This window comes from Haliotis cracherodii, unplaced genomic scaffold (genome assembly GCF_022045235.1).
Source record: "Haliotis cracherodii isolate W230 unplaced genomic scaffold, xgHalCrac1.p SCAF_25, whole genome shotgun sequence".
NCBI lineage: Eukaryota > Metazoa > Mollusca > Gastropoda > Lepetellida > Haliotidae > Haliotis > Haliotis cracherodii.
Window position 1 is genome coordinate 1936557 of NW_027266281.1, and position 23552 is coordinate 1960108.

The following is a 23552-nucleotide window of genomic DNA, read 5'->3' on the forward strand; positions in this document are numbered from 1 at the left end:
GACCATAACTCTCAATTCGAAAAGTCCACACTTGCAGGCGATTTGCTTCCTCAGATTTATTAGGTCAACAGGATAACTAAAATCTTAGACGGAGAAAGTTTGTTCAAGCCTGTTGACGCATGTGGAATCAGTATCTCGTAAGCTATCGTTTACCCTGTTATCTAAGCGTAATGGACTACTTTTGTTCGGTGTTGGAATAAGGGCACTAAACAAGTCTGCAGATTCCATTACTTCACGTGGCTACAGCTGAAACTTCGAAAACAGCACAGGGGGTGTTTTTCTTTAAACCATTGCATTTCGTCGGGTTTCCGTTCCTTAACCATGCCATTATGCGCTGGTTGTAAGTCCGAGTCTGGATCCGATTATGATCTTTTGCCTACAAGAACAATGTTTGTGACCTTTGTACAGTAAATTACGGTTATAACGAACTCAAAGGGACCACTAATTTTAGTTCGTAATAACCAAAGTTCGTTATAAGCAGATATTCAGCAAATGGCTGGGACTAAAAAATAAGTGCGTTATATCGGTCAGTTCGTTATAACCGTGTTCGTTATAAACGTAGTTTACTGTAAGTAAGAGTAAAATCTTAGTTTGCGTTTATATTTCCATAAACGTTGTTAATGAAGACATATTATTGTTTCTAATTGTTAAATGGTAAAAATTGCGTTGGGGAGATTTGCGTTTAAACCTAAACAAATACAAAAATATATTGACGTTAGCTCCTAAGAAATAAGTGATTTTAGTTTAACGCGACTGAGAAGAGTTGTACATATAATTCGCAGCTTTTGGGGAAAGCCCATGCGATGCGGGTCTTCAACAAAATACATAGAAAAAATGAACAAGAGCAAAGCTAGGTTTCGAACCCACGATCACTGGTTTCTGATATGTGTAAGGGACGCAACTCTGCACAGTAAATTGAGGAGTGTAAGACGACAGGGCCCCATGTACACTCTACAAGCAACGAACCCATTCGCTAGCATAGCAATACCCTATTGTCTGAGGAAATGATACATTCTGACGTGTATATGCGACTAAGGTCTAAAGCTCTTCATAGATTTGCCATATACGGCACTGCAGTAAACAATTTTACTTACATGATAACGGCATGAATTAAAATGGTAAAAGGTATACCTTAAGTTCAGTTTCCAAATTATTGAAAAATACGTCTATACAGTGATTTTCTAAGGAACGACAACGGCATCACTGGTTTGTTTAATGACAGAGGCGGAGAGTGACAATGTTTGAGAACTTGTGATAGAATAGAATGCTGGACGTCAGAATATTGCCTCGATCAATCAAATGCTTTTCAATAACTCGCCATGCAAATATTTTGGGATTGACACTCCACCGCACCGCACCGCACCACGCCACGCCACACCACACCACACCACACCACACCACACCACCACACGCCACGCCACGCCACGCTGCGAATCCCACGCCACGCCACGCCACGCCACGCCACGCCACCACACGCCACGCCACGCTACGCCACGCCACGCCACGCCACTCCACGCCAGGCCATCACCCGCCACGCCACAGTACACCACGCCACGCAACGCCACCACACGCCACGCCACGCCACGCCACGCCACGCCACGCCACGCCACGCAACTCCACGCCACGCCATCACCCGCCACGCCACAGTACACCACGCCACGCCACCACACGCCACGCCACGCCACGCCACGCCACGCCACCACACGCCACGCCACAGTACACCACGCCACGCCACGCCACACAACGCCACGCCACGCCACGCCACGCCACCACACGCCACGCCACAGTACACCACGCCACGCCACGCCACGCCACGCCACGCCACCACACGCCACGCCACCACACGCCACGCCACCACACGCCACGCCCCACCGCACTGCACCGCACCGCAGCGCACCGCACCGCGCCACGCCACCACCACGCCACGCCACACCACACCACACCACACCACACCACACCACACCACACCACACCACACCACACCACACCGCACCGCACCGCACCGCACCGCACCGCACCGCACCGCACCGCACCGCACCGCACCGCACCGCACCGCACCGCACCGCACCGCACCGCACCGCACCGCACCACACCACACCACATCACACCACACCACCGACTCTCCGACTACCATAGACAGAGCCTAAGACTCTTCTCCCACCGAATTCCCCGTTATAAAAATTGAGGCGTTCAACCAGGTTACTAGATACACAGGGGGATGCAGAGTTTGATTTATAATTCTGACCTTATGTTACGACCTTCTTTAACCTTGTAATCTTCTACCTGTTCTTCGTGACTCATTGCTGTATCAGAACGCTAGTGAAGTGTTTAGACAGCCACGTCATATCAATCTCACTGAGTGAGTGAGTGAGTTGGGTTTAACGCCGCTTTAACAGTATTCCAGTTATTCAGCTCAATGTGGGAGGAAAGTCCGAAGTGATGCAGGTCTCAGACGTTTACCATTTCGCTGAAACCCACGGGCGCAGGTATGGTGATGACAAACCTGGAAACATAATTTGGGCGAACCGGGAATCGAACCCACAAGCATAGGTTTCTGGCGTACCCAAGAGACGCAACTCTGCACAGCGAATCGCGGCGCCTTAGACGACTGGGCCGCCTGCGTCCCCCAATCTCACTGAGCGAGGATCTCACCAAAGGGCGAATACCCATCATGTATTACACAAGTTACGTGGGGGTCTGAGCTGGCGACCTGTTAGCACAATGTTTGATGGCAAAAGCAAATCTGTCAGATAATTTCTGTGGGTGCCACCACGGGGTCTCAACCGCGTTTCAAAGATTTAACACCATCACATCTTCCAGCTCTGTGAGCATCATCTATATTCCAAAATCTTGTTAAAATGTTTATTGATAGGCGCACCCTCGGCGACCCTCGTTCATTTCCGGAAATTGCAATCCAACGAATCTATGGTGTGGCCGCCACAGGGAGCAGCCGTGGCACTTGATACCGACTGTTGTGGTTCGTCTACGTGAGCTAGATGAAGATGACTTCGTGGCGTTGTATTGCCAGCATAGCTTATGGACGTCTGGGAAGTATATTAACCATGGAAGAAGGAGAGCGACTCAACCTTCTTTGGTTTTACTTATATTGTCCCGAGAATTGCTCTTCAATGATGGCCACCTTTGGCATTTAGATCATGACAAGTTATTGACGTCAACAGAGAATTGTTGGATCTAAAAGTACCAACGGCACTTACACCATGTGAAGGATTGCCAATCATTCGTGAGGTTTTTCAGATATATTCCTGGAAATTGACATTATCTAAATGGTGACCGTATGGAGGCGAGGCTGTTTTGTGTGTAAAATATAAAGTTATTCCAGTGCTTCATATGTTAATCAACCTCAAGAGTTACCCCAGAAAATAATTTCCATATAAAAAAACAAAACATTAATGAGTAAAAGTTGGAGTACTCCCTCCCCTCTCAAAAAAACATTGTCAGTAATAGTTGATTTATTATCACTGTACCGGGATATCCAGTTACTGTAAGCCTCAGCAAACATCAACGCTCGATGACCACTGACGACATACAATCTGCCATGTCATGCGGTGTATCGTATTGCTCGTTGTTCATATTTGTGCTATCGAAATACCAATAACTTCGTGACAATACACACTTTTCTTCCCAAATACAGGGTCAGTGGACGAATAAAACTACAACCAAAATTACATTAATACTTTACAAAACAATGTAATCAGTGGTAAAATAAAAGAATCCAGAATATAAACAGCCTGAGCAAAGTTAGCGATGAGTTCAGCGGGCCAGCATGAGGTTTTAGCTGTCCATTAACAAAGCGTACTGATGATGTACCCAATAGAACTGCGTGAGGTTCTGTGCCTGTAAAAGCGTTATCAGCTTCTCCCACACGCAGAGTCGTGGAGAGTCGGTGTGCTCTTGCTTCAAACTCAGGCGCTCAGACTTACAACATATCCTATCAGTGTCATGGTGTAGAAACAGGTCATACATCTTCACTGACGAGTTGAACAGAGGACTGTTCGATGCAGCGTGTGTTCACTAGTGTTCAAAAGTATGTCCGCTCGATCGCCAGCAGTTTCACGCGATGTGGTCAATTTTTAGGGGTTTTCAAACCTGATCGCGGTCTTTAAGAAGCAGTTTCCGATTCTATACCACAAAGGTGAGGTCCTCCGGTCACGATCTAAGTCGGGTCTGATTCCAGACTCCAAAGCTGAGAATCTCACAACCACGATCGTAAGTTCGACCTCGAATCTACACGGCAAAGCTAAGGGTTTCCCTCGACCACGATCTTTAAGTCGGGTGTGATAGACCTCGAATCTACACGGCAAAGCTAAGGGTTTCCCTCGACCACGATCTTTAAGTCGGGTGTGAGTTCACACCACACATTTATTTAAGTCGGGTGTGAGTTCACACCACACATTTAAGGTTGCCCCTATCGCTGTCTTTCAGGCCGGTCTGATTCTACACCACAAGGCTAAGGTTCTATACCACTGGCGGCAATGAGAGATTCCCTTGATCGTTTGTTTCCACAGAGCTGTCGTTACCAATTACAGCCGATTAGGATCGCTAATAACACATAGAAAATAGGTTCTTCCTCGCGGTGGCTCAAAAGAATCATAGTTTATATCATGCAGAAATGTCTGGCACGTAATACTGATGATGGATTGTTTTAATTATTATTAACACATAGCTTCAGGATGCCAAGAATGCGGCTGACAGATAGATATAGAGTTTGGGATGTTTAACGCCATAGTTGATATTCTACTCATCCAGCAACTCATTCCACGACTCATTCAATCAGTCATTCAGTCACTCACTCAATCAGTCATTCAACCAATCAGCTCAATCACCCATTCAACCAATCAGCTCAACCACTCATTCAACCAATCAGCTCAACCTCTCACTCAACCAATCTTTCAGGCACTTGGGGCACGGGTGGCCCAGTCGTCTAAGGCGCCGCGATTCGCTGTGCAGAGTTGCTTCCCTTGAGCACGCCATAAACCTATGATTGTGGGTTCGAATCTTGGTTCGCCCTGATTCTGTTTCTAGGTTTGTCAGCACCATACCCGTGCTCGTGGGTTTCACCGATGTGGTAAACGTCTAAGACCTGCATCACTTCGGTCTTTCCTCCCACATTAACCTGACACACCGTGATATAACTGGATACTGTTAAAAGCGGCGCTAAATCCAAATCACTCACTCACTCATTCAGCCACTCATTCAACCAATCAGCTCAACCACTCACTCCACCAGTCATTCAGTCACTCACTCACTCACTCAACCAACCATCCAACCAATCAGCTCAACCACCCATTCAACCAATCAGCTCCACCACCCATTCAACCAATCAGCTCAACCATTCATTCAACCATTCAGTCAGCAACTCACTCACCCACTCACTCACTCACTTACTCATTCAGCCACTCATTCAACCAATCAGCTCAACCTATCAGCTCAACCACTCACACACACGCTCATTCAACCACTCATTTAACGACTCATTCAACCACTCCCGCAACCATTCCCTCAACCACTACACAGCCACTCATTCAACCACTCACTCAACCATTTACACTCAACCACTTATTCAACTACACACTTAACAACTCACGCAACCACTCATTCAACCACTCATTCAAACAGTCATTCAGTCACTCATTTAAACACTCACTCACCCGCTCACTCATCCACTCACTCAACCACTCACACAACCACTCACTCATCCACTCACTCATCCACTCACTCAACAACTCACTCACTCACTCACTCACTCACTCACTCACTCACTCACTCACTCACTCACTCACTCACTCACTCACTCACTCACTCACTCAACTCACTCACTCACTCACTCATCCACTCACTCACCCACTCTCTCACCCACTCACTCATCCTCTCACTCAACCACTCACTCAACCACTCACTCATCCACTCACTTATTCACTCACTCACTCACTCACTCACTCACTCACTCATTCAACTCACTCACTCACTCACTCACTCACTCATCCACTCACTCATCCACTCACTCACCCACTCTCTCACCCACTCACTCATCCTCTCACTCAACCACTCACTCAACCACTCACTCATCCACTCACTTATCCACTCACTCACTCACTCACTCACTCATCCACTCACTCAACCACTCACTCACTCACTCAAACACTCACTCATCCACTCACTCATCCACTCACTCAACCACTCACTCATCTACTCACTCACCCACTCACTCACCCACTCACTCAACCACTCACTCAACCACTCAATCAACCACTCATTCAACCACCCAATCAACCACTAACTCAACCACTCACTCAACCACTCCCTCATCCACTTACTCAATTGCTCACATATCCACTCATTCAGCCCCTCATTCAACCACTCATTTAACCACTCATTCAACCACTCATTCAACCACTTATTCAAACACTCACGCAACCACTCATTCAACCACTCACTCAACCACTTATTGAACCACTCACTCAACCACTCATTGAAACACTCATTCAATCACTCATTCAACCACTCATTCAACCACTCACTCAACCACTCACTCAAACACTCTCTCAACCACTCATTCAACCACTCATTCAACCAATCATTCAACCACTCACTCAACCACTCATTGAACAAATCATTCAACCACTCACTCAATCACTTGCTTAATCCCTCCTCCACCCACTCATCCTCTCACTCAATCACTGATTCAACTACTCACTCATCCACTCACTCACCCACTAACTCCGCCACTCATTCAACCACTCATTCAACCACTCACCCATCCACTCACTCAAACACTCACTCAACCACTCACTCAACCTCTCATTCAACCACTCATTTAACCACTCACTCAACCACTCATTCAACCACTCATTCAACCACTCATTCAACCACTCACTCAACCACTCATTCATCAACTCATTCAACCACTCATTCAACCATTCACTCAACCACTCATTCAACCACTCATTCAACCACTCATTCAAACACTCACTCATCCACTCACTCAACCACTCATTCAACCACTCATTCATCAACTCATTCAACCACTCTTTCAACCACTCACTCAACCATTCACTCAACCACTCATTCAACCACTCATTCAACCACACATTCAACCGCTTATTTAACTACTCATTCAACCATTCACTCAACCACTCATTCAACCGCTCACTCAACCACTCACTCAACCACTCATTCAACCACTCATTCAACCACTCACTCAACCACTCACTCAACCACTCACTCACTCACCCACTCATTCAACCACTCATTCAACCACTCACTCAACCACTTATTCAACCACTCACTCAACCACTCATTCAACCACTCATTCAACCACTCATTCAACCACTCACTCAACCACTCACTCAACCACTCACTCACCCACTCATTCAACCACTCATTAAACCACTCATTTAACCACTCACTCAACCACTCATTCAACCACTCATTTAACCATTCACTCAACCACTCATTCAACCACTCATTCAACCACACATTCAACCGCTTATTTAACCACTCATTCAACCACTCATTCAACCACACATTCAACCGCTTATTTAACCACTCATTCAACCACTCATTCAACCACTCCTTCAACCACTCACTCAACCACTCATTCAACCACTCATTTAACCACTCACTCGACCACTCATTCAACCACTCACTCAGTGACTTGGACTTACTCCATTCCGGTTATAATAGCCGGGAAACTAAGGTCCAAGCTCCAAGGGCTTCATTATTCCTAAAGTGTATTATATTCAAATAAATCATTACTTGTTCCGTAATTACATGAGGTTGTCTTTTCTTAATTCAATGTGCATGTTCCTTCTGAATGATTGATTGAGTGATAACTAAGTCAAACAATTTATTTCAGAAAGTACATGGAATCCTATATTGCTTGCGCCAGATCTTCCCTAAAGCGTCTTTGAGAAGCACACTTGGACGAAAGCCCTTTCTCCTCGCGAAGATTCCCATGCATTGATCTGGCGAGTGTTGTGGCTGCCAGATCGGACGATTGATGAGATAACGTTGGGGCAAAGACGTTACATGTGTCGCACACGGAAACCGTTTGTTGGATTCTGTTGTAAGCGTAGGAGCACGGGTCGCGGCAGTTGAAGCGCTGGCGTTGTGCCACTGAGTGTGTGAATGTTGCTTTGTCAGCATAATTCCATCTTTATCAAGAAAATAGTCGAGTCTGCAAAACGAGTTATTGAAGAGAGAGCGGGGGTGGGGGGAGATGGAGGGAGAGAGAGAGATACCTGTTCTTGGTAATATCCTTTGGGAAAGAGGGCTTTAAATTTAATCTAGGAAATCTAGAAATTAAGCGGCTGTTCCACACGAAACATCTACGTTCCGTTATGAAACAGAACCATGGCTTTTTATATTCGTACCTGTTCAACTATAGCACGTCACACTGTCTGATATATAGGGCTGGTCAAAAAGCTGTACGCCTTAGTAACTTTCAACTATGGGCCAGAAAAAAGTGAACAAGTCAATGTCGTACGTTGTTTGAGTAGTTCATTGTAAGTGTATTTGGTCTGTTGGGGCCGACGGTATGTTAATGACAGCCGGTTGACAGCCAGTTGAACGTGATGGAAAAGATCGTACAGTCTTCAAGATTTTTACTTTAGACAAAAGTTCTCTCCAAGAAGTTCATGACCGCATGTCATAGGATTAAAAGTCTTAGCTTTTCCGCCGTTAAACGTTGGGCAGCTATGTTTAAGGCTGGGAAAACAAGCCTTGATGATGACCCTAGATCTGGACGTCCCTCAACTTCCATCAATGGCGATTCAATCAAGGACATAGAAACAATTATGCTGTCAGATAAACTCATTATCGTTGCTGTAAAATGACAAGAAAAATGTCTAAGCCACGGAGCCATTGAAACTATTATTCAAGTTTACAGACGAATAAGATATCTGTTCGTTGGGGCCAACAGTTTCTACATTCTGATCATGGAAGACGGGACTGACATTGCCAGAGAACATTTAGAGCTATGTGAGGAGGATATCGTCAAGTCTAAAAAGAGATTAGTAAGGGGTGATGAAACATGGGTCTGCCACAAGGATAAGGAGTCAGAGCGAGTGAGTATGGTTTTACGCCGCTTTTAGCAATGTTCCAGCAATATCACGGCGGGGGACACCAGAAATGGGCTTCACACATTGTGCCCATATCGGGAATCGAAACCGGGTCTTCGGCGTGACGAACGACCGCTTTAACCACTAGGCTACCCGGCCGCCACATAAGGAGTCAGAACGTCCATCATAACAATGCCTCTTCTCACACCTCTCGCAAAGGATGCTGTGACACAATGTGGGACCGAAGAGCTACCTCACCCCCATACACGCCAGACCTGGCACCAAGTGATTTCCACCTGTTTCCTAAACTGAAAGAACACCGTCGAAAGAGCTGTGACGACGATCTTGATGATGTGGTGAATGGGTTTTTCAGGGTGGCTTCAGAAAACTTCTTTCAGACTGGAATTAAAAAGCTTCACTATCGCTATGGGAAGTGTATTGAAAAGAAAGAAGAAACAAAATTAAAACACTTTCACAGTTGTTGGTTTTGTTTGCTAGGCTTAGAACGTTTTAACCAGCCCTCGTAGCAGGACAAACAGAACCGGACGTGTGATGCACCAACCCCGGAAGCGACTATGCTAACATTTAGTGAGCCGTACTGCTTGAGGGGGACGGTTTGTGCCTGAATCAATAGCTATGAATTAAGTGGTGGTTTAAGTGTATTTGCTTTCAAGTTCTATTCGAAAGGTGGACTAACATTAAAATGACCCTAAAATGAATTGTGTTGTTTGACAGTAAGAGCCATTCTCACACTACGCCCAAAACGAAACAGAAATATTCACTTAGTAAAAAGTCGTTGACCTTCAATTGAACGGTTAAGTGAAGCAGAGTTTCTTTGATGTTGAAGTTTGTCTGACACATTGCCATTAATGTCAATATTTATTGGCAAATCAATCGGATTTATCATTTTTATGGAAGTGTTAAGCATCTGCATATTTCTGTAGTAATATTACCGTTTCGAAATGATGGTCGACATTGCCGATAAGATTAAAATGGTCAATGGTGATGTTGATTAATGGGTTCGGCGCCCCGTTTTTAGTTTGTTGTGCTGAGTTGCCTCCCTTGGTTCTATCGAGATACGCTAGGCGCGAGTTCGAATCACATATGCATCCGCTTATAAGACTTAAATTTCAAACGTCTCTGATCTACGTTACCCCGTTTACGTAACGGTCATAAGATATTGTGTACAAAACTTGAAGACGTCGAATGGTCTGGGACGTCGAATTATCCGTGGCTCGAGTCAGTGTTTTTCTACCAACTATACGTTACATCAACATCCACGACGCATTCAGTTGTGAGTCGTATTTTACGCCGCAGTGATTTGAGCCGAGGTTGAACTGCATTTCTGTTATATCTCCTCCTTACAACTCAATTTCGGAAGAAATCCTGAATTTATTTAGGTCTGTTCATCACTACGAGCATGGACATCGTGTTGCCAAACCTAGGATCTTAATCTTGGCGAATTTGTTCAAACTCATGTTCTCATGTTTCAGGATCACTGCAGGTGAAATTACAATTGTTAACCATCTCTGTTCGCGATTTGTGTCATATTGTTTTTGCCTCTCGCGTATGTCAGAGCTCGAACTCCGCTCACTTCCTGTATGTCAGAGCTCGAACTCCGCTCACCTCCTGTATGTCAGAGCTCGAACTCCACTCACTTCCTGTATGTCAGAGCTGGAACTCCGCTCACCTCCTGTATGTCTGAGCTGGATCTCCCCGCACCTCCTGTATGTCAGAGCTGGAACTCCCCTCACCTCCTGTATGTCTGAGCTGGATCTCCCCTCACCTCCTGTATGTCAGAGCTGGATCTCCCCTCACCTCCTGTATGTCAGAGCTCGATCTCCCCTCACCTCCTGTATGTCAGAGCTGGATCTCCCCTCACCTCCTGTATGTCTGAGCTGGATCTCCCCTCACCTCCTGTATGTCAAAGCTCGATCTCCCCTCACCTCCTGTATGTCTGAGCTGGATCTCCGCTCACCTCCTGTATGTCAGAGCTGGATCTCCCCTCACCTCATGTATGTCAGAGCTCGATCTCCCCTCACCTCCTGTATGTCAGAGCTCGATCTCCCCTCACCTCCCGTATGTCTGAGCTGGATCTCCCCTCACCTCCTGTATGTCTTTGCTGGATCTCCCCTCACCTCCTGTATGTAAGAGCTGGATCTCCGCTCACTTCCTGTATGTTAGAGCTCGAACTCCGCTCACCTCCTGTATGTCAGAGGTCGAACTCCACTCACTTCCTGTATGTCAGAGCTGGAACTCCGCTCACCTCCTGTATGTCTGAGCTGGATCTCCCCGCACCTCCTGTATGTCTGAGCTGGATCTCCCCTCACCTCCTGTATGTCAGAGCTGGATCTCCCCGCACCTCCTGTATGTCAGAGCTCGATCTCCCCTCACCTCCTGTATGTCTGAGCTGGATCTCCCCTCACCTCCTGTATGTCAGAGCTCGATCTCCGCTCACCTCCTGTATGTCAGAGCTCGATCTCCCCTCACCTCCTGTATGTCAGAGCTCGATCTCCCCTCACCTCCTGTATGTCAGAGCTGGATCTCCCCTCACCTCCTGTATGTCAGAGCTCGATCTCCCCTCACCTCCTGTATGTCGGAGCTGGATCTCCCCTCACCTCCTGTATGTCGGAGCTGGATCTCCCCTCACCTCCTGTATGTCAAAGCTCGATCTCCCCTCACCTCCTGTATGTCTGAGCTCGTTCTCCCCTCACCTCCTGTATGTCGGAGCTGGATCTCCCCTCACCTCCTGTATGTCAAAGCTCGATCTCCCCTCACCTTCTGTATGTCAGAGCTCGATCTCCCCTCACCTCCTGTATGTCGGAGCTGGATCTCCCCTCACCTCCTGTATGTCGGAGCTGGATCTCCCCTCACCTCCTGTATGTCGGAGCTGGATCTCCCCTCACCTCCTGTATGTCAAAGCTCGATCTCCCCTCACCTTCTGTATGTCAGAGCTCGATCTCCCCTCACCTCCTGTATGTCGGAGCTGGATCTCCCCTCACCTCCTGTATGTCGGAGCTGGATCTCCCCTCACCTCCTGTATGTCGGAGCTGGATCTCCCCTCACCTCCTGTATGTCAAAGCTCGATCTCCCCTCACCTTCTGTATGTCAGAGCTCGATCTCCCCTCACCTCCTGTATGTCGGAGCTGGATCTCCCCTCACCTCCTGTATGTCGGAGCTGGATCTCCCCTCACCTCCCGTATGTCTGAGCTGGATCTCCCCTCACCACCTGTATGTCGGAGCTCGATCTCCCCTCACCTCCTGTATGTCAGAGCTGGATCTCCGCTCACTTCCTGTATGTCAGAGCTGGATCTCCCCTCACCTCCTGTATGTTAGAGCCCGAACTCCGCTCACCTCCTGTATGTCTGAGCTGGATCTCCCCTCACCTCCTGTATGTCTGAGCTGGATCTCCCCTCACCTCCTGTATGTCTGAGCCGGATCTCCCCTCACCTCCTGTATGTCGGAGCTGGATCTCCCCTCACCTCCTGTAAGTCTGAGCGCCAACTCCGCTCACCTCCTGTATGTCAGAGCACAAACTCCGCTCACCTCCTGTATGTCTGAGCTGGATCTCCCCTCACCTCCTGTATGTCTGAGCTGGATCTCCCCTCATCTCCTGTATGTCAGAGCTGGATCTCCCCTCATCTCCTGTATGTCAGAGCTGGATCTCCCCTCACCTCCTGTATGTCAGAGATGGATCTCCCCGCACCTCCTGTATGTCTGAGCTTGATCTCCCCGCACCTCCTGTATGTCTGAGATGGATCTCCCCTCACCTCCTGTATGTCAGAGCTGGATCTCCCCTCATTTCCTGTATGTCTGAGCGCCAACTCCGCTCACCTCCTGTATGTCGGAGCTCGAGCTTAACTCACCTCGCGTATGTCTGAGCTCGAACTCTTGTACGCCTGGGCGTTAAACCGAACTCATCGCTGCGCTTCTGATGTCAGAGAAGGTATCTCCGGGGTCGTCCCTGTGCGTAAAGTAGGGGAATCAACGTCTACGTTTCACGGTTATGTATCTGTAGTGAAATAATCCGGAGACAACTACTCAAAAACTATATCATAAATAGGATATTTATGTGTCTCGTGAAATATCACGCCCCCCCCCCGTCACTCGATGAGAGAAACATGATACTTCACTCGACACATGAAATATCCTGTATACATCGATAAGGTGGGTCGGCTTGACGAGGGAGTAGAGCCCGAAGTGATGCAGGTGACTTGCCTTTGTGGGGCGGGATACGTTCACCGTTTCGCCTGATATCATCACTATATGATAGTGAATCATAAATTCATGATTAGGATGCAGTCGGAATCGTAGAATGGACAAAAATTATCATGAGCTTGTTTTTATCGTAGTTTATACAAACATGCATCACTGGTGAAACGACCGCCTCCGTGGTCTAGTGGTAGAGCGTCCGCCTGGAGAGCGGAAGGTCCGGGGTTCGATCCCCGGCCCTGTCATACCAAAAGACGTTAAAAAAATGTACTTGCTGTTACCCTGACTGGCGCTCGGCATTAAGGGGCTAGAACAAGGACTGGTCGGCTCGGAGTATACTGTGTCTGAGTGGGGTATTCATGTTAAAGTGCGGCATGGTATCTCCGTGGGCTAGCACTATACATCGGCATCAGTCTGGACTAGTACAAGCAGCCACACACACGTGCATGCACGTCGCTATATAAGTGCAATAATCTTGGGCGCGATGTTAAACCCCATTTCACCTGAACATTGGTGACGCCCGTGGATCATGGAAACAGTGTGCATGGAAACCAAGAATGCTTATTAGGCCTGAGACCCGGCCAATATTAATCCCTTAGACCATGAAAATCCCGATATTCTGGCATATTTACAAATAACTTCCTATCAACAGCCTATATTTATCCATGGTTGTACCTACACATCGATTTGCCACCTCAGCGTCCCCTACCTATTTTAGTTACATGACCCAATCTCCAAACGTTCTGAAGTGGACTTCCGTAAATGTTAGTGTCTGACTGCACCATGAGAGCTATTTAATCACAGAAGCCATCAACTATACGTAATTCTGTACGTCGTCACAGACAATTTCACGCCAGCTTTACACATCAAAGTCTTCTCGTAATAGAATCAGGGTTACATGAGTCGCAAAGTGTATTGATGGCACTTTCATGTGAAGAATATCTATCAAGTACAGTGTATGCTGTAAATTGTGCTATTCCCACAGGGAGATGATTGATTCGATTATAGAGACTCTGAGGAGCTTATGGTACGATAACACCACTGTTCAATTGCTGATATTACCTTAAAGGTCTTCAGTGTTGGCGTAATACGAGGCAGATCTTTTCGCGTCTATCGTGTAATGACAAATCATATTTGATATACATAAGGAGACGGACAGTCTAGCTTATAGTGAGCGAGTAGAGATGATGTTTCGTGTTTGGGTGAGGAATTAATGTTGTTTTACGCAGCAGGAATATCCATTCTTTACATGCTTGGGCTGTTTAATAGAGTGAGTTAAAGTTTAACGTCACTTCGGCAAAATTTCAGCATTATCGTGACGACACAAAATTTGAATTTAACAAAATATATTTAAACTGTATAAAACTCTGTCGACGATAGACAGTATAATAACTAGAATATCAGAGATTTACGTAAAACTAGTTGGTAAGCATGTAAAAATATATCAGCATTTTACAACACAATATAAAAAACAGGCTATAGATCGCCACCAACTGAAGGTACATGTAGATCCCCATGCTAGGGACCATGGGGACTTCCAGTACTTTTTCTACCTGCATGGACCCCAGCCGGATTTCTATCACCCCTTCAGTTGTTGGCGATGGCTGACAAATTTAGCCAAACATTAAAACAACAAATATGCTTCGATTAAAAACGTGGCAGATATAAATATACATTGAAGGACGTGGTATTTTTTATTAATAATAGAGTTTTGACCGGAAGTGCTAAAACAGGTCCTGTTTCCGCATGTATCACCTGAAATCCATTCAGCTCCGTAACTCCGATTGAATACAAAAATGGAGATTCTGGTATGTATACCTCAATATGTTGAGACAAACGTTTGCATTCGTCACGTTCGGGGTTTAAATTAAAGCAATGTTTTGAGAATACACCCCCCCGGGAGCTTCACAAAGTGAGGGACACGGGTGACCAGGTTACCTTTGGCGCCGGAAGTCACTGTGTATAGTTACGTCCTTTAGGCTTGCAGGAACGTATGATCGTGGGTTCGAATCCCGACATGCACCATACCCATGGTAAACTTTGTAAACGTTTGAGACCTGCATCACATAGGGGTTTTCTCCAACATTACGTGACACGCCCTGATATAACTTGAATACTCACTCACTTACGCAAGCAAGCACGCACACGCTCACTCACGCACGGACGCACTCGATGAAAAGTATTAAATGCAAGTTCTGAAAATAGCAGAATATTATTAATTCAACAAAGTACCACATCAATTCTCCTCAAATGTAACATGGTTATTCTCAGGTGTTTTACATTCGATGTGTTCGGAACGTCAACGCCATAACGCCATAACACGCTACAACGCTATAACGCCATAAAGCTATAACGCCATAACGCCATAACGCTATAACGCCATAACGCTATAATCCGCTATAACGCCATAACGCTTTAACGCCACAACGCTATAACGCCATAACGCTATAACCCGCTATAACGCCATAACGCTTTAACGCCACAACGCTATAACGCCACAACGCTATAACGCCATAACGCCTTAACGCTATAACGCTATAACGCCATAACGCCATAACGCTTTAACGTCACAACGCTATAACGCCATAACGCCGGAATGCTATAAGGCCATAACGCTATAACGCCATAAAGCTATAACGCCATAACGCTATAACACGCTATAACCCCATAACACTTTAACGCCATAACGCTATAACGGACAAGGCAAATAGTGGTATAAATTATATTAAATAATCATAAATGACAGCGGTTGTCCACGAACAGCAAAAGCATGTCCCGCTCTACCGGTAGCATCCGCCAACCAAACACCGGTGTGAAAGGAGATACGAAAACGTAATGTAAAAGCCATTCGAGGTCTGGTCAAAAAGTTCTAAGCCAGACTAACTTTCAACTATGGGCCATAACAAAGTGAATTGGTCTATGCAGTACATTGTTAAAGTAGTTCATTCAGTGTATTTGGTCTGTTAAGGCCGTTTGTGTATTAGTGACAGCCAGTTGGACGTGATAGAGGTCCTTATGGACACAGGGATGGAAAGTACCGAGCAGTCTTCAAGCATGTACATCCCGATTCATCAGCATCTGATGTTTTCCTGATTCCAGTCTTATTCTGCATCAATATCTCTCTACCCAAAAACGTTCTAGTAAATGCAGATCGATAAAGTGTGTTTAATACATCCCTAGCCCTCCCCTAAACTTGTTCCCGCCAATAATATATTTTATTTAATTTAAAATACTGTCAAAGCAGCGCACCGCAATTTGATATACTGCGTTACGTACATTGGGCACATTAAAAGCCGGGAGCACGGGTGGCAAAGTGGCGTCACTTGGACACGCCAGAACCTATGATTGTGGGTTTGAATCCCGGTTCGTCCCGATTCTGTTTCGTGGTTTGTCAGCACCATATATTTTCTCGCTGGTTTCACCAAAGTGGTAAACGTTTTAGACCTGCATCACTGACACGCCTGTTTAAAGCGGTATCAAACCCGATTCACTCACTGTCAACAAAGTACCCTATGAACTCGGTATTCGACCGAATTCTGAGTTTTAGCACCCCGTGCCACAGGTGGAGAGTCCACACGAGGGAAGGTGGAACATTACAATCAAGTTTACTTTAATACATTTTTACCTCCTTAAGACGATGAATAAAAAGGTCAAACTGTAACAGTCACGACAAACAAGAATATTTTTTTCGGGGCCTAAAGTCTGATTGACTAAGGTGTCAACAAACGGGTTAAATCAATAGATAATTAATATCAGCGATCAAATCATTATTTTCGTTTGTTAATAACGTCAAGTACAGTTCTAAAGCCGTACCACGTGTACTCTTACTAAACTGTCACATGTACGTTAATATTCATCAACCGAATCACACACAAACCTTTCAATCAATCATATTTTGTCAAATTTTCGTCGGTTTTCCAATCAGGCAATGGGTGTTTCCGATCTGTGAGCCCCATGCAGTGGTGTTGAATTGCGTCAGTGCTGATGTCAGCTTAAGGTTGATGTAAGAGGATATTACAACTCACAGGCAAACCTGGGTCTGGCAGACTGTTATTTCAAATTTTAATTAAAGCGACAAAACCCCTTCCGCGTTCATAAGAAATAAGAGTCGATTGTACAATTCCGAAAATATCATAAGCATGTGTTTATGAATAACTATCGAATGGTGATGATACCAGGTGTTCAACGTATTCTGCCCTACCGGTGCTACCCGTCACAAATACATGCAAAGTCAAGTTAATTGTTCAGTTAAAAAGGGAGTTGAATCGGACAACGGTCGAGAGGGGCCGAGAGGGGCGGTCGGTGAGCCTAGTGGTTAAAGCGTGGTTAAAGCGTTCGCCGAAAACCCGGGTTCGATTCTCGACATGGGTACAATGTGTGAAGCTCATTTCTGGTGTCCCCGCCGTGATATTGCTGGAATATTGCTAAAAGCGGCGTAAAACCATACTCACTTGTTGTACAGAGTTGCGTCCCCCTAGGCGTGATCCTTGGTTCGAATCCCATGCTGGATCTGATAATGAGTCTTCGTATGACATCAACATATCCGTTCTCCTGTTTTCACCATAGGTGTATGTCTAGCATGACGTCGGTCCACATCAAACTAAAAATCGTGAAAAATTAAAATCGGTTGAAGGTAAGGTTAAACTAATTCCGATCACCCAACCCTCACTTATCTTGTTTAGCAATCAAGGGGTTGTTTATCTGTCACTTTCCCAAACAATCAATGTTTATATACCTATACATGAGCCCGTGAAGATCCGGGGTACAATATGTCTTCAGCAACCCTTACTTGCTGTAAAAGGTGACTATGCTTGTTGTAAGAGGCGATTAACAGGATCGGGTGGTCAGGCTCGCTGACTTGGTTGATGCATGTCATCGATCCCAATTGCGTTGATCGATGTTCATGATATAGCCGGAATATTGCTGAGTGCGACATTAAACAACAGACAAACAAAATGTAAAAAGTGACTATGCTTGTCGTAAGAAGTGACTATGCTTGACGTAAGAGAAGACTATGCTTGACGTAAGAAAAGACTATGCTTGTCGTAAGAAGTGACTATGCTTGACGTAAGAGAAGACTATGCTTGACGTAAGAGAAGACTATGCTTGTCGTAAGAGAAGACTATGCTTGTCGTAAGAGAGGACTATGCTTGTCGTAAGAGAAGACTATGCTTGTGGTAAGAAGTGACTATGCTTGACGTAAGAGAAGACTATGCTTGTGTTAAGAAGTGACTATGCTTGACGTAAGAGAAGACTATGCTTGACGTAAGAAGTGACTATGCTTGACGTAAGAGAAGACTATGCTTGACGTAGGAGAAGACTAAGCTAGACGTAAGAGGGGAATCGAACCCGGGTCCTCGGCGTGACGAGCGAACGCTTCAATCACGATGCTACCCCACCGACTCCGTTTTCTAATTAATGACATACGTCGCTTTGAAAACTGACTAATAATAGCTGAAGTGTGTGGAAGTTGAAGTTAACGTAATAAATAATTACAATTGTTAATAAAGTAAATATTATAATAACTCGTACAGTTTTTGTTTTGATTAATATCTCAGAATATATTCTTCACTCAAAAGACCCGTGAACTTCCGTGCTAGGATATATTCTTTAGCAACTCATGCTTGCCGTAAACGGCGACTATGCTTATCATAAGAGGCGACTAACGGGATTCGGGTTGTCGGGCTTGCTGACTTGAATGATGCATGTCATTGTATCCCAATTGCGTTGATAGATACTCATGATGTCAATCACAGGATTATCTGGTCAAGACTCCATTATTTACAGCTCGTATGTTGCGGAGTGAGGCGTTAAACAACAAACAAACAAACTTCAAACGTAAGTCATACATTAATGCACTCTTTGACACAAGAGAACTCTAGAATGAATTAATAATGTCGTTTTCACACTGAAAAGCACATAGTTTTCGGCTATCGCGCCACATGACATCAAAATTAAGGATAAAAATATCGAACCTTACACTGAGCGTCGTATATAAATACTATAACGATTATCGTCCTACGGTTCATGACATATGTTCGATTAAGTTCAAAATATTTAGTAAACGGGCTAAAAACTTGCCGAAATCACCTTCATGACCTCGGCTGAAACCACATGTGTTACTGTCCAGCGAGAAAATGCTAGTACCAACTTTGGGTTTGGGATGGACAGCGCTTATCCCTGTGTAAAACCAAACTTCCCTCACTGTTTGACTCTATATAGCAGATCAAACATTACTTAAGTTTGACCATGTACGACTCTTCATCGGCCTGTCTGAGTTTCAATTCAGTACCAGTTCCAATTTAGCCAAAAAAATACGTATGAAATATTCAATCGATCTTTTTCGTTTGGACATAAATATGTTCGATTACATCTATCGTTACATTTCCTGCTAGTGAGTGCGTCTAAACCATACTGCAATAACTTCCCGTTAAGGAAATTGTGTATTGACAAGATGTCAGCATGTTTGTAAAGGAAGGAATATCAGATTGAATTAAAGCGGTGCTGTGTTACTGAAATACATGGCAGATGCGGCGCCATATTGTTTGGATTTTGGCTAGATTCTGATCTGAGAAAATGGACACTTAAAGCACTCAAAGAGATACCCATTCGCGATATTTAAAGGAAGTGTAATATACAAACCCTACACGCTTGTTTCGTCCTGGATGACATTCCACTTCACTGCTCGACCCTTGAGGTTCCGGGGTAGAATAGATCTTCAGCAATGCTTAAAAGGCGACTATGCTTGTCGTAAGAAGCGACTAACAGGATTGGGTGGTCAGACTCGCTGACTTGGTTGATGCACGTCATCGTATCCCCAATTGCGTAGATCGATGCTCATGATGTAAATCACTGCATGGTCTGGTCCAGACTTGATTATTTACGGACCGCCGCCATACATGCATGTGTCAAGTAGGTATCTGATCCATGGCATGAAATGGGATGATTTGTTCACCACAACCTGTTGTCATCTCAGTGCTTCAGTGATTCTGTCATACCACTACTTTGCCTTTCACGCCCAAGTGAGTGAGTGAGTGAGTGAGTGAGTGAGTGAGTGAGTGGGTGGGTGGGTGGGTGAGTTAGTGAGTGAGTGAGTGAGTGAGTGAGTGAGTGAGTGAGTGAGTGATTGACTGGGTGACTTTTAATCCTTTAAACCGGCAAAATGTTAACTCAACCCCGTGTCCAATACATCCCGACACAACCAAGGGACGCAACTCTACAAACCAAAGTATGACGCTCCCTCAAAACTCAGTTGCTAGATATGTGCTCAATGCTTTTTTTAATAGTATATTAGTTATATCTTGGCATGTCGGTATATCGTCATCTTCCCGAGGCAAGGGAATTAACTGACTCTATAAATCCAGTTTCCACTCAGTCAGGCTGCAATCATTGAGTTATCTTTTGGCTGGACTAGTGGCTGGTTTAACGCCGCTTTTAACAGTATTCCAGTTTTTGTCACGGCGTGTCAGCTTAATGTGGGAGGAAAGACCGAAGTGATGCAGGTCTCAGACGTTTACCACTTCGGTGAAACCCACGAGCACGGGTATGGTGCTGACAAACCTTGAAACATAATCGGAGCGAACCAAGATTCGAACCCACAATCATAGGATTCTGGCGTGTCCAAGGAACGCAACTCTGCACAGCGAATCGCGGCGCCTAAGACGACTGGACCACCCGTGCTCCCGGCTGGATTTACGAGTCTGTGCATAGTCCAATGAAAATCGTGTGAACGAAATCGACATTCGGTTCGTAAAGAACCCTACAGATTTCGGTGGATTGCAGGATTTGCAAAGTATGAGTACAGTGAACATGTCGTCAACAGACAGTTTCCAAATCTTTTCATGTTTCTAATCTAGCTGCTCACCTGATTTCGTACATTTCGCAAAGTAAGGCCCGTTCGATTACAATATAGATCTTGATTATCGATCAGAACGTCGTGACTAGGCGCCGCAACGTTGTTTGGGGGGGCGGTCGGGTAGCCTAGTGGTTAAAGCGTTCGCTCGTCACGCCGAAGACACGGGTTCGATTCCCGACATGGTGTCCCCCGCCGTGATATTGCTGGAAAATTGCTAACAACGGCGTAAAACCATATTCACCCACTCGACATGATGTTTGAAGTAAATATAAGTGAAATGTGAGGTGGAATCCGATTGGTCAATATAGGAGGGACATAGAAGGGGCATAACTCGTAATAGCTACTGATGGCGCTACGATCGAACCATGAAACTCCAGCCTAGCCCGACAAGGGTGGAAACGGGACTTTTTATAGTCAGTTAACTCCCTTGCCTCGGGAAGATGGTATTTCGTGGGAGGAAATCTCAAATTAATGTTAAAACTGTGGTGAGTGTATCTAGTTCCACCATACAGTAGACTACGGTCATAACGAACTCGAGGGGACCACTAATTTTAGTTCGTAAAAACCGTAGTTCGTTATATGCATACATACAGCATATATACAACAAATGGTCGGGACTAAAAATAAGTACGTTATATCCGTAAGTTCGTTATAAGCGTGTTATAAATGTAGTTTACTGTATTTAGAAATATTCCAGCAACATGACGTCTGAGCAGGTAAGGGCTTCGCACATTGTACCCATTTTGGAAATGAAACACGGGTCTTCGATGAAACACTTTAACAATTAGGCTATTTGTTGTGTTATAATCACGTGCCGAAGTCACGTACGCACTATGGAATCCCCCGAGTGTTTGTCGAGCAACGAAACAAGCCGAGCGCCGCGGAAGGTGCTGTTTAGCAGACAAATCCTGGAAACCATCCAAAAGGTATCAAATTCCAGCTCTTCATTAATCCCTGTTAATATAAAGCAAGCATGATTTGATTGCTACACCGGAAAGCTGCTTTTCCAATTTATACAAATCATAAAAAAATGTATTAAAGCCTCGTTCCACAAACTGATCTAAGCGATACGACTGTCAAACTCCAAAATCAGAGCGGCCCTGGTGAAATTAAGAAATAAAGCTTGCTCTTCCCAAAATGAAGAAAAGTGTTGTTATGGCCGAATTATTATAGGTAAAACATGACGACGCTTGCCAAGTTTATGATTGATCTTATGGTTTATTTGAGGCGGGTTTAAAATAAAATCTACAATACATGGAGCTGTAAATTGAAAATCCACAGGGCTGACTGAGGGCTGTTCCGCCTTATTGCCTACACCCATCCGCTATGAGAAAATGTATGCGTTTAAAACATAATAAACCATCCCTAAAATGAGTCGATTACGGTTAAATAAGTCACAGTTTATTTTCTGTTCAGATCCCCATGCAGTTATAAGTATGATTCAAATTTATGTTCTCATATTAATTTGCTTCAGTTTAATCACTGGAAACATTCCACAGGTGTGTTGGATGTGTGTGTGTATGTGTGTGGCGTATAATGTACGTATGGTGTGTGTTGTTGGTGCGTGTGGGGAGTGTCTGTGTGTGTGTGGGGGGGGGGGGGGGGGGGGGGGTGGGGGGAGGGGGTATGATGTACGTATGGTGTATGTGTACGTGTATGTGTGTGTGTGTGTGGGGGGGGGGGGGGGGGGGCGTGAGTGTGTGTGTGTGGGGGGGGGGGGGGGGCGTGAGTGAGTGTGTGTGCGTGTGTGTGGTATAATGTACGTATGGTATGTGTGTGTGTGTGTGTGTGTGTGTGTGTGTGTGTGTGTGTGTGTTGTGTGTGTGTGTGTGTGTGTGTGTGTGTGTGTGTGTGTGTGTGTGCGTGCGTGGTATGGTATGTGTGTGTGCGTGTGTGTGTGTGTGTGTGCGTGGTATAGTGTGGGTATCCACGTGTTTTTGTGTGATTGCCTGCGTGACTTTATAAGTAACTTGGCGTTTTTTATGTGTGTGTGCGTGCGAGCGTGCGTGTTCATAACCCAACCTTAATTTCAAACATTGTGTTGGTATATATCTTATTTAACCTTATCCAGATCATGACGTTATAATTTGCTTTAATGTCTAGTGCCTCGTAGGCCATACCTGGTCGGATGTTATATTTTATTGTTCATGTACGTGTTTTAGTATGAAGTTTATATAACATGTGACACTATAATAAACATTATTCTCTCTCTCTCTCTCTCTCTCTCTCTCTCTCTCTCTCTCTCTCTCTCTCTCTCTCTCTCTCTCTCTCTCTCAGACAGCACTCTACAGAAACTGCCACTGAAATAGAATGCTCGCCGAGTTGGTTACGTTACATGACACCGTAACCGACGTGAATCGACGGTCTGGGGCGTGATATGACGTCGTCGTGGGACGAACGTGGTG

General features: G+C 45.3%; 1 protein-coding gene across 1 annotated transcript; it reads left to right on the forward strand.

Moving 5' to 3' along the window:
* The first annotated feature begins 11385 nt into the window (after nt 1–11385).
* Nucleotides 11386–12513, forward strand: LOC139472601 (uncharacterized). The gene has a single exon (XM_071255063.1). It carries the CDS (start codon nt 11386–11388, stop codon nt 12511–12513), a length of 1128 nt encoding a protein of 375 aa, XP_071111164.1.
* Nucleotides 12514–23552: the final 11039 nt, after the last annotated feature.